Source organism: Pan troglodytes, chromosome 10 (assembly GCF_028858775.2).
Source record: "Pan troglodytes isolate AG18354 chromosome 10, NHGRI_mPanTro3-v2.0_pri, whole genome shotgun sequence".
Classification (NCBI taxonomy): domain Eukaryota; kingdom Metazoa; phylum Chordata; class Mammalia; order Primates; family Hominidae; genus Pan; species Pan troglodytes.
This window is the reverse complement of record NC_072408.2, coordinates 132,118,379-132,130,626: the sequence shown is the minus strand read 5'-3', so window position 1 is coordinate 132,130,626 and position 12,248 is coordinate 132,118,379. Positions and strand designations below refer to the sequence as shown.

The 12,248-nt window shown below is 46.1% G+C and overlaps 1 protein-coding gene across 9 annotated transcripts in view; it reads right to left on the bottom strand.

Annotated features, from left to right (window-relative positions):
* Positions 1-12,248, bottom strand: part of TMEM132B (transmembrane protein 132B) — a 505,248-nt gene that overhangs the window by 356,499 nt on the left and 136,501 nt on the right. The window contains exon 1 of one of the 9 annotated variants that reach the window (XM_063785291.1): positions 11,299-11,677. The exons of 7 other annotated variants lie outside the window; for them this stretch is intronic. In XM_063785291.1, coding sequence (XP_063641361.1) covers positions 11,299-11,320 — 22 coding nt within the window. In that variant the 5' untranslated portion in view covers positions 11,321-11,677. Of the gene's footprint in view, positions 1-11,273; positions 11,678-12,248 lie in introns of those variants that run through there. One more of the 9 variants, XM_054664705.2, reaches the window with a different exon arrangement.

Genomic DNA, 12,248 nt, shown 5'->3' with positions numbered 1-12,248 from the left:
AGAACCACAGCAGAGTGAAGGAGTAGGCAGGAGGAAATGGGATGTAACCCATGAGCCACCCCAGGGCTCCACCTTCATTTATGGGTCCACTCACTCCTAGAAGATCCTGTCCCTGTCCCTCCCAGGGCTCATGTTCCTCCAAATCACAGGTGGAGGTCTAGAGCACCAGCAGTCTGCTTGGCCAGCACCTGCACTGAACTGGGTGTGAATATTTAGGACCTCACCCTTGAGCATCTCAATTCTTGCTTCCACTTACCTAGCTGCAGGGAAGTGAGGTCCACCTTTTAGCCCCAGTATTGAGCATAATGCATGACACATCGTAGGTGCTCAATAAATGCTGATGGAATGAATCACCAGCAATAGGTGGCCACTGAAGGGTGGTCCTGCTCTGCTTTCTAAAACTTGGAGGATGGATGGTGTTGGGAACAGCACTAAGCCAGAAGGCTGGCCATTTTCCCCAGGACACTCCACACAGGGCACGCCAGGAGAAGGGCTTCTGGTGACAGTGGGCCAATAACAATGCTCAGAGGCCCATCCACACCTGTCACCCTATCACCTGTCAGGTCTACACCATGCAGCAGGGAGGTTGAAACATGTGCCACCGTGTGCCTGCCTCGGGACATGAGACGATCCCCTTCCAAGGGGAAGAAGGCTCCCTCCTCCTTCCATCCACCCTGTTGTCTCACTGGGTAGGAAAAGCCATCCAATGCTGACCCAGGCAGGACCCCCACAAGGAAACCCAGAGTCTCTGGACCTGTGGCCAGCACAGCAACCTCCAGCTCCGTCACCCTCCCCTTAGCCTAGAGAACAGAGAGCCAGCAAGACCAAGACCATTCTTCCCACTGCTCTGCTCTCTCAGAAGGACGGATGGACGAGCTCACTCACAGCTGCTCGTGCAGACCTGTTAGGGACAAGCATGCATCTTCCACAGCAGCTGGGAATCTGCAGGCCTCCTGTGCATGGTTAAGAGATTACCAGGCCCCGGCTGTCAGTTTAACAGCTTTCCCCGGCTCCTTTTGCTGCAATCCCTAACATAGCACAAGGAGCCTGAGGAGTCCTCCTGCCCAGACAGCCTGGTCCCGGTTCTGTGATTCTTCACACAGTGATAAAGGAGTGGGATGGAAAGACACTTTGCAGCCAATGCTCACTGGAGCATTCATTCACCCAGGGGACAGTTAGGAGCCCCTGCCAGGTGCTGGGTTCTATGCCGAGCATTTGAGATACGGCAGAGAAGCCATTCTTGCCCTCATGGGGTGGATGTTCTTGTTGGGGGAGACCAACAGCAAATCATAAACAGAGCAAGTAGATTATCCAGTTTGTCAGAAGGTGATACAAGCAGTGGGGAACAGGGCAGGTGGTGCCCAATTGACACACACACACAGGTTTCATGGAAGAGAGACAGCTGGCCTATGTGACCCACACCTTCCCAGAGTCTCTCCTCCAAGCCACCACATACTGTGTTTCTGTTCCAGCATTTCATGTCCACGTTCTCTTCCAGCTCCTGCCCCAACAGGCTGGATCCCTGTGTGAGTGGCCATAGGAGACGCTCACAGACCTTCCCTCGAACATCTCATAGATCCCTGGCTGGAAGAAGGGGCCCCACCCAGAGCTCTGTGGTTCTCCCACTCCCAGCCCAGCCACTGAGTGCTCTCCCAGGTGACTTGTCAGAATAGAAGCACAAGATAATTATCACACTAATGAGCTTTTTTTCCTTTTTAACTAACTGGCAACTTTAGTTCTCTTTGGTCATTTTGCTGTTTAATCATGGCTGACTCTCGTTAACTTTTGTTCACTTCCTTTTTGTGCTTTTTTTCTTCTGCAGCCTTTGCCTCTAGTAGAAAAACTGAAAATACAGGAAAGCTTAGAGTGGCTCACACATATACAATCCTACCACCCGCCATTAAGGTTGTACATGCTTCCTGCATTTTTCTTTATGCATAGTTTCAATAAGTTGATATTTTATTGTATACACCACTTTCATTCTGCATTTTTTCTGCCACTTAGCATAAACACTTTCTCCTATTATTAAAAATTCTTTATACACATTATTTATAAAGACTACCTAATATGCCATGGCATGGCTCTTCCACAGATTTTCTCAATCATTCTCCTGCCTTAAATCAATATCATGTATACTGTGACCAGCAGGACTTCGGAGTCAGCAGACTGGCTGCTTACCACCTTGGGCAAGTGACAAGCTTTCTAAGCTTCAATTTCCTCGTTTGTATGGTAGGGAATTGAGGTCATAATAACCTCAAAGTTTGTTGGGAAGATTCGTAGTTGATATATAGGCAGCTCTTACTGCAGTGCCTGGCACTTATTTAGACCTTCAGTGGCAGCCATAATTATTTTACCAAGGAACCATGTCCCCATCATTGGAAAACTAGGTTGTTTTAACTTTTTTACCATTATAAATAGTTCTGTGATGAACATCTCCATGCATAATGTTTAATCCACTTTTCCCATTTGAGATTATTTCCTTTTGATAGATTTCCAGCAGTGGAATTACCAGGTCCAACAGTGCATGAGTAACTCTTAAATCTCTACCAGGTCTGGCTTGTTGCATCTAACCAATATTGCCAGCAATGCAAGCATGCCTATTCCAGTTGTCTGCTGCCTAACACACCACCCCAAATGTAGTGGTATATAGGCAGTTATACAGAACAAAATCCAGTTTATTATAGCTCACAGAAGCTTGGAAATGGGAATTCAGATCAGGCACAGAGGGGATGGGCTGTCTATGCTCACAGTGGTGGAGGCCTCAACAAAAGAGACTTCAGTGACAAGGCTGACTCTGAGGCTTGGGACTTCTTTCACCTGGAGGCTTTCTCACTCACAGGTCACCTCTAGGCTTGCTGGCTGCAAGGCTGGGTTCAGCTGTCAAACAGGGTGGCTTGGGCTTCCTCACAGCATGGCAGCTGGGCTCCAGGAGGAAAGTATCTCAAGAGGGAACATTCTAAGAGAACCAAGCTGCATGGCCTTTAGGGACATAGCTTTGGAAGCCACACAGTGCCACTCCATAGTTCATAGCAGTTACAAGCCAGCCCCAATTCAGGGGGAGGGGACATAGACCCCCACACCTCTCAAGGGGTGGAATGTCAAAACTTTGTGACAGGTTTTTAAAACTGCTGCAATAAGCACTATTCACAATAGCAAATACATGGGATCAACCTAGGTGCCCATTAGTGGTGGACTGGATAAAGGAAACATGATGCATATACACCATGGAATATTACATAGCCATAAAAAAGAACAAAATCATGTCCTTTGCAGCAACATGGATGCAGCTAGAGACCATTATCCTCAGCAAATTAATGCAGAAACAGAAACCAAATACTGCATGTTTTCACTTATAAGTGGGAGCTAAACACTGGGTAGACATGGACACAAAGATGAAAACAATAGACGCTGGGGCCTATTCAAGGGAGGAAGGAGAGGAACAATGGCTGAAAAACTACCTACTGGGTACTATGCTTAGAACCTGGGTGACAAGATCAATCGTACTCCAAACCTCAGCATCACACAACATACCCATGTAACAAACCTGCACAGGTACCCCCTGAATCTAAATGTTGAAATAAAAAATAAAGTTAAATAAAACTGCTGCAATACGCTTTACTAAGAATTGACTCAATAAAGTAATACAAGGGCAGCAGGTCCTCTTGTCCATGTGAGCAACCACAGGTGAACAGGGAGTCTGACAAATTGTGCCAATGTCTCAGGGAGAGACTGTACCACATCCCTGGCCATCAATTTATCCCCATGTCTCCATTATGTCAATGGCATGTGTTGAAAGGAGCCAGCCCCATAGCACTGAGCTCCCCAGCTCCCAAAAGAATCCAACCCATGACCTGGGCTTAAGAACTCCTCGCTCAATTAAATATCCATTGTTCTTGCACATCCAGCAACCATTCCCCATACATTTGCTAACAACACCTCAATTTTCCTTGGAGAAACCACTCTGAGCCCACATGGTTTGGGTGGTCATGTGACCCTGACCTGACCAATCAGCATTGTGCAAACTTCTAGCCACTGAATGAGTTCAGAGGCAGGTACATGATCCAAGGAAATCCAGTGAGATTCAGTCTTGTCATTTCTGCTGAACCGACTGAGAAAGAGAAGCCTCCTTTTCATCACCAGCTATACGAATGACATAAATTTGGATTGTCACAGGTCACTCCTGAAGGGGTAGCCAGAGAAAGAGGCCAACTGGAAACAGGCAAGGAATGGAGAGAGACCAAGTCCTAATGTCTTCATTTGAGTCCTTGGATTTAGCCATACCTGAAGCTGTCCCTCCCAGATACTGCAGTTTTGTGAGCCAATCTCTTTCTTTGTGCAAGCCAGTTTTGAGTTGAGTTTCTGTCACTCGCAAACAGAAGATCTGTAGCTGCTACATTGTCTCATTATAGTCACTTTCTAGTCCTTACTTTCATGACCAAACTCAACCAATGCAGTACAAAATGTTTTTTTAATCAAACCAAATCTTCCCTGGCTGTAGGCCACCAGCTCCAAAACCAGAGAAATGGAAACATTTCACATTTGTTCCAGTGTGTAAAACCTTTCAAGCTAACACCTCCCTTCCATTCTGTCACTGCAATTTTTAAAATAAAATGGGAAATAAAGGTGTTTCTAAGCAACAAATTATATATGTAATGGGGGAGGGGGAGGAGAATTAGAAGGTTTAATCTAGGTAGAAACTATTCCCATTTCTTTCTGAAGTCACTACCTGCATGAAACCTCCACAGGAGAATGAAACAAAGGTTGAGCTATTTTAGTTCTTCTCTGATATGTTGGTAATAAATGTATCCTAGAAATTCTTGAATAGTGATACTCACCATAGGCAAATGAGTGAGACTACTCTGATAAAATAATTTGTTAGAAAAAATATGGCTTTGGATATTGTGTTAGTTATCTGTTGCTATTTATGGATTACCACAAACTTAGCAACTTAAAACAATGTGAATTTTAATACAGACAGAGTTTCAATTTGGGAAGATGAAAAGGTTCTAGAGATAGATGGTGCTGATGGTTGCATAATCATGTGGATAGACTTAAGGCCACTGAACTGTACCTCTACAAATGGCACATTTATGTTATGGATATTTCACCACAATTTTTTTTTTAAAAAAAGCAAATATGTCTCATGGTTCCCATAGGTCAGAAGTCCAGACACATCATGTCTGGGTTCTCTGCTCAGATTCTTGCAAGGATGAAGTCAAGGCATGCCCTGAGGTGTGGTCTCATCTGGAGCTCAGGATCCTCTTCCAAGATCACTCAGGTTGCTGGCAGAGTACAGGTCCTTGCGCTTGGAGGACTGACATCCTCATGCCCTTGCTGACTGTCAGCCAGGGGCTGCTCTCAGCTCTTAGACACCAGCCACATTCTTGGTGACATGCCCCCTCCATCTTCAGAGCCAGCATGGAGAATCTCCCTCTAGCACTTCAAACCCCTCTAACTTCTCAGTCTCTGGCCAACAGACTTTCATCTAAAGAGCTCCAGTGATTAGATCATGCCCATCTGGACAATCTCACTTTGTTAGTTCAGGTTGCTATAACAAAGTACCACACACTCAAGGCTCATAAACAACAGGGACTTATTTCTCACAATTCTGGAGGGTTGAAAGTCTAAGGTTAGGTGTCAGCTTGGCCGGGTTCTGGTGAGGGCCTTCTTCTGGGTTGCAGATGGCCACCTTCTCACTGTGTCCTCACATGGCAGAGAGAGAGTTAGCTAGCCTTCCTAACCTCTTCTCATAAAGGCACCAGTCCCATCATGAGGGGTTCACCCTTATGATCTAATCACTTCCTAAGGTCCCCACCTTCCAGTGCCACCGCATTGGGGATTAGCATTTCAACGTATGAATTGGCTGGGGGGCGGGGAAGGATTACAGTGGTATGGAGACACAATTATCCTGTCTTTAACACTCTCTCTATCTTAAATTCAACTGTGCCATAAAACACAATCCAGTCTCAGGAGCGATATTCCTCATATCCACGGTCCTGGAGATTACACAGGGCATGTGTACCTTTAATTCTGTCTACCATACATGCCTTGAACTCCAGTGATTCCAATCATAAGTATACACTCTGGAGGAAGTTTTGCATTTGTACACAAGGAGATGTACCAGGACACTCACTATAGTATTGTTTACCGTGGCAAGAAACAGCAAGCAGCCTAAATGCCCATCAGCAGGAGGACAGATGAATATTCCGTGATATATTCATATACCAGAATACTATGCAGCAGTGAAATAAACTACAGCAATATAGATCAGCACAGACGAGTCCCACCAACGTGGCAAGATGAACACATTGCGGAAGGATATGTTTAGCAAGATGCCATTTATATAAAGTTTTTAAACACACACAATGCCTCATGTAGTTTATGATTACATATATGGATAGCAAACTTAAGAAAAATTGCTAAATTCAGGCAGTGGTAATCTCTAGGGAGAGTGAGAAGGAAGGAAATCTGGGAGGAGTCTACAGGAGCATCGATTGTAACTGTCAGGCTTTATTTCCTCGGTTGGGTGGTGGGTTCACGATATTCATTAAAATATTCTCTGTGCCTCTTTGCATGCCTGGAATATTTCACGATTTTGAAGGTAGTAAGGTTTCATAAATCAATAAGAGCAGAAAGTTGAAACTGAAGCTCTAGAATTGCCTGCTGTTCAGAAGCTTCGGCAGTTGGGTAATTCCGATGCGTAATGAGCTACTTGAATGAATTACGGCCCAAACTCAGCCAAGATTCACGGACGGCTTTCATTTTGTTCCAGTTTTGGATTTTAAAACATACCGACTTTGTAGGCTCTAATGAAGAAACAATCACCACTAGAAAAACACACACGGCATATCCAGGCTTCCTCTTGTTGACATGGTATATCTTTGATTTAAGGGGGACATAAAGCATGATGGATTATAACTGGGGGATTGAAGAGCACCCAGATATGTCAGCAGCATGACTAGGGGATAAATTGTCCAAAAGCCTTGGAAACCTTCCCAAGGTGAGGACTTTTGAGACTGCTGTAGCATTAGAAACACTGCTTCCCTCTGTCCAGAGACACTGTGGCCCCATGGTTGAGCCCATGCACCCTGGAGCCACTTGGGCTCAGATCCATGTTTGGCCACTTCTTAGCTGTGTGACCTCAGTCAAGTGACTTGATGTCTCTGTGCCTCAGACTCTGTCTGCAAAGTGTGGCTGATGAAAGTATCTACTTATGCATCTGCTCTGAGAAGTAAATGTGCTAACACGTGTAATGCAGCTAGAACCAGCCCAGCATGTGGCAGGTGTGTGATCCATGCCACTATTGTTATTCTCTGTCTGGGTTCCATTGTGAAATAGTGTGGACCTCCAAATACAGGGGTGGGTAGAACCCATGCCAGAACTAGACTTCCTGGTTTCAAATCCCAGCTTCACCACTTAAGAGTGATGCAACCTGGAGCAAATCATGTGTACTCCCTGAGCCTCAGTTTTCTCTCCTGTAAAATGGGGATGATGATCATGGCAGGTGGGTTCTTGTGCAGATTAAAGAAGTTAACACAAGGAAAGCACCAGAAGGGTGCCTTGTGCCACCACTTTTGAAATAACAATTCTATCTTCATTTTAGGAAGAAGAGAAGAACCTTCTTTAAAGGCCAGATTGTTCAGTGTTTGTGTGAGTTTGCTTATTATAAATACATAAATACTTCAGATTCCTTTGGCAGAGAGTATGGGACTCAGAACCCACCTCAGCCAGGAAGGGGTCAGAACCCCTGAGCCAGAAGTGCAAGACACACATTGCTGAGAACACTCCAGGTCAAGCCCATCAAAGCTTGGACAAATTCTCTTAAGAATAGGCAAGGTGTGGTAACTGCTTAACTCCTTGCAATAAGGTTTAGAAAACTCAGCGTTGCCTACCAGCCAACCCCAAGCCACAGTCCCCTGCTGCCTCTGCATGGCCCCGCCTGTCCTTTGAGCTTGGCCACAGCCCACCAGCCAACTACCATCAGCAGCCTGGGGTAAATTTACAAGAAAACTCCCACCCAGCACCCCACTGTGAGGAATACCCCTAAAACAAAAGTTCTCAACCAGGGATGATTTTGCCCCCAGGGGGACATCTGGCAATATCTGGTTGTCACGAATTTGGGGAGTGAGTGGTACCGGCATCTAGTGGGAGGAGTCCAGGATGCTGCTGAACATCCCACGATGTGCAGAACAGCCCCCTACAACAACAAACTATTTTACCCCAAATGCCAAGAAAAAAAACCTAAAAATAGAAGCGTAACATGGTCCTAGATGTGATTCCAAGAATACCCACACAGCATGCCCATAGTAACAAAAAAGCTGGAAACAACCAAAGTAACCAGCAATATGGGATGAGTTACAAAAGTAAGTGAATAAGTGATGCACCATCCCTGCTGCAAAGCTGGCAGCTCTTTTTTTTTTTTTTTGAGATGGAGTCTTGCTCTGTCGCCCAGGCTGGAGTGCAGTGGCGCGATGTTGGCTCACTGCAACCTCTGCCTCGGGGATTCAAGCTATTCTCCTGCCTCAGCCTCCTGAGTAGCTGGGATTACAGGCGTGCACCACCACACCCGGCTAATTTTTGTATTTTTAGTAGAGACGGGGTTTCACCATGTTGGTTAGGCTGGTCTTGAACTCCTGAGTTTGTGATCCGCCCACCTCAGCCTCCTAAAGTGCTGGGATTACAGGTGTAGCTGGCAGCTCTTTAAAACAGAAAGAGGCCGGGTGCGGTGGCTCACGCCTGTAATCCCAGCACTTTGGGAGGCCGAGGCGGGCGGATCACCTGAAGTCAGGAGTTTAAGACCAGCCTGGCCAACATGGTGAAACCCCGTCTCTACTAAAAATACCAAAAAAATTAGCTGAACATGGTGGTACCAGGCACCTATAGTCCCAGCTACTCAGGAGACTGAAGCAGGAGAATCGCTTGAACCCGGGAGGCAGAGGTTGCAGTGAGCCGAGATCGCGCCATTGCACTCCAGCCTGGGCGACAGAGTGAGACCCTGTCTCAAAAAAAAGACAGAAAGGGATCTCTATGTGATGTGCTGGGACAAAGATCTAAGAGGTATAGAATAATGTGAAAAAAGCAAGATGCATAATAGTGTAAGTAGTGTCTTCCCTAGTATTTTTTAGAAGGGAAGGTATAAATAGATACATTTATTCTGGCATGTGCATTTGTTTGTTCTGGAAGCGATCCTCTAGAACTGTAAAGTGGTTACCTTTGGGGAGAGACTATGCAGGGAGGTTTCATTTTTGTTTTGCATCATTCTGTGGTTTGCGTTTTTTGTCCTTCTACTAATATTACTTGCATCTTCTGTTTAAATGTCAAAACAGAAAAAATTCATCCCTTGAGGTTATTTGGGCAGGGAGATTAAGGCCCTTTTTGTTTTCATCTGAGTATTGATCTACATGTGCTTTAAAAGCTTGGAAATGGTACCTTTAAAAATAGTTACTTAGGTGCTAGAGAATGAAATAATTTAAATTATGTGTACTGTAGTAGACAGAATTAAATGCCTCCCCCAAAAGATGCCCACGTCCCAATTCCCAGAACCTGTGAAGATGTTACCTTACATGGTAAAAGGGACTTTGCAGATATGATTAAATTAAGGATCTTGAGATGGGAGATGATCCTGTATTGTCCAGGTGGGCATGATGTCATCACAAGGGTTCTTATAAGAGGGTGGTGGGAGGTCCAAATCAGAGGAGACGGGACCACAGAAGCAGAGGAGGGAGGGAGGAAAAGGTCGGGGCAAGGCCGGGGAGATAGACAGAGACAGAGAGAGATGGAGAGGGAGGCTGATTTGAAGATGCTACCCTGCTGGCCTCAACAATGGAGGAAGGAACCATGAGCCAAGGAATGCAAGCAGCCTCCAGAAAGCTGAAAAAAAAAGAGGAATTCTGGCCAGACCTGGTGGCTCACGCCTGTAATCCCAGCACTTAGGGAGGCCGAGGCAGGTGGATCACCTGAGGTCAGGAGTGTGAGACCAGTCTGGCCAACATGGTGAAACCTTGTCTCTACTAAAAGTAAAAAATTAGCTGGGTGTGGTGGCGCACACCTGTAGTCCCAGCTACTCGGTAGGCTGAGGCAGGAGAAGCACTTGAACCCGGGAGGCAGAGGTTGCAGTGAGCCAGGATTGTCCCACTGCACTCCAGCCTGGGCGACAGAGTGAGACCTCATCTCAAAACAAAAAAAAAAGGAATTCTCTCCTAGAGCCTCAGAAGGAACACAGCCCTGCTGACACCTTCATTTTAGCCCAGTGAAACTGACTGCAGGCTTCTGACCTCCAGAACTATTATATAAAATAATTTATCTCTGTTGTTTTAATCCACTAAATTGGTGGTAACTTATTATAGTGATATAAAACTAATATTTATTATTTTATTATACTAATATTTATTATTTTATTATATTTTCCCACCAAAAGGTGTTCCTGCCAAATACTTCACCAGATCCTTGAAGAACCCAGAGTCAGGCTGGTATCCCATTCTCTATATGTAGAAACTGAGGCACGGCACTATTCAATGACAGTTGCCCATGATCATTCAGTTACTTGGTGTCAGAGCAAGCAGCAGGGCTTAGTTCTGTGCCAGTGCTCTCCCTGACACACAGAGGCAGAAGAAGGCTGTACCCAAGAGCATGAGTTCCGGAGGCAGAATGCCTGGGATTATGTGCTGGTTCTCCCGCTACTGGCTGTGTGATCTTGGGCAAGTGAATTAACTTCTCTGTGCTTCTCTCTTCTCATCCGCCAAACAAAGATAAAATAATCCCTACCTTAGAAGGCTGTGGTGAGGATGAAAGGTATACATGTAAAGTACCTGGCGCTAGGGTGACCTCGATAAACATATGAGGATGATTCATTTCGAGTTAATGGGGAATTGAGCATGGTTGTTTCCCATGGCTGGTCCTCAGTAAATAGGCCCTGAGTGAAATGCTCTTGCCTCTCTTACCCTTGCACAGGGTGTCTAGGCGCAGAAAGCACCTTAAAACTCCCTGTCAAGGATGTTTACCTTCTCTAATGTTAAATGATGCCCCCCACCACCCCAGGTTCTCCTCTACCTCCCCAGGCCCTGCTCAATTGCTGGGAAAGGCTTTGCCCCCTGGCCACTTGGCGACGCCCCAGGCCAGGCCCTGGAGTATGATGGGGCAGCGGCCAGACCTGGGGTCTCCCTCATGTTGCTACCAGGGATCTGGGGTATGGGTGGGGGCTAGGAGACCTGGGAGCAGCCCCAAGGGAACTAGGACTCCTTCTGTGGGAACCACCTGTGCCCAGGTGGCCTCACCTGGTGAACACTGGGTCTGACTCACTTTGGGAAAGAAATTTCACCATGTGCTTTGAAATCTCCACATCATGCTTGAATGGTGTGAATCCCCTCTCTCACTGGCTCAGTCCAGCGCTGGATGGATGCCCAGAGCTCAGCAAAATAAAGGGAGGCTTCAGCTGGGAGTGCCCAGGACTACTCACTGGGGCCTGGACGCTGAGCCACGACCACGCAGCTCTGGCTTCCTCTCTCCCTTCTGGCTCTTTCCTGTAGTTCCTTTAGCTATGTCTTTGCCTCTGACTCTATCTACCATTGTAGCTAACATTAGTGCCAGCCAGGAAATCTTCACTCTTCATTTTTGCGGAAATCCCTCACTCAACCTCAGTCCACCCGGTTCTTAGGAAGGTTAACTCCACCCTCTGGTTCCAGAGGCCCTGGCCTGACCAATCAGTTTATTGTACTCCTGCCCTCAGCCAAAACGATTGGGTCAGAGATTGTCACATGACACAAGTTGGTCCAATGAGATCCAATCCTGAGACTTGTTACTATGGGGAGGAAGGAGGTTTTCTTTTTCCCTCCAACCTGGGAGAATACAAACCTTTGACTGATGGTGTGGGGTATCTTACAATGTCAGCTCCATGCGGGCCAGGATTTGGGTGTGTTTTCTTCCTGCTATATCTCCAGCATCTAAGACATGTGGCACATTGTAGGTGTGTAGTTAATATAATAGAATAAGGACTTAATAAGCCTTCTTATCTCTGAAAATAAAGCCAACACAGAGCAAAGCAGGACTCACAGACCAGGTCCAAATGACATGGTTTGTGCACCTGAATATGGCCCTGCCTGTCCACTTCTCTGGACATTTTAGCTACATTGGCCAATAAATTGTCAGATCTACTCTCACAAGTGCAAAAGGAAATGTATACAAGAACACTGCAGCATCGTTTATAACAGCAAATTTAAAAAACGCAGAAGCGATTTGAATGTCTATCCACC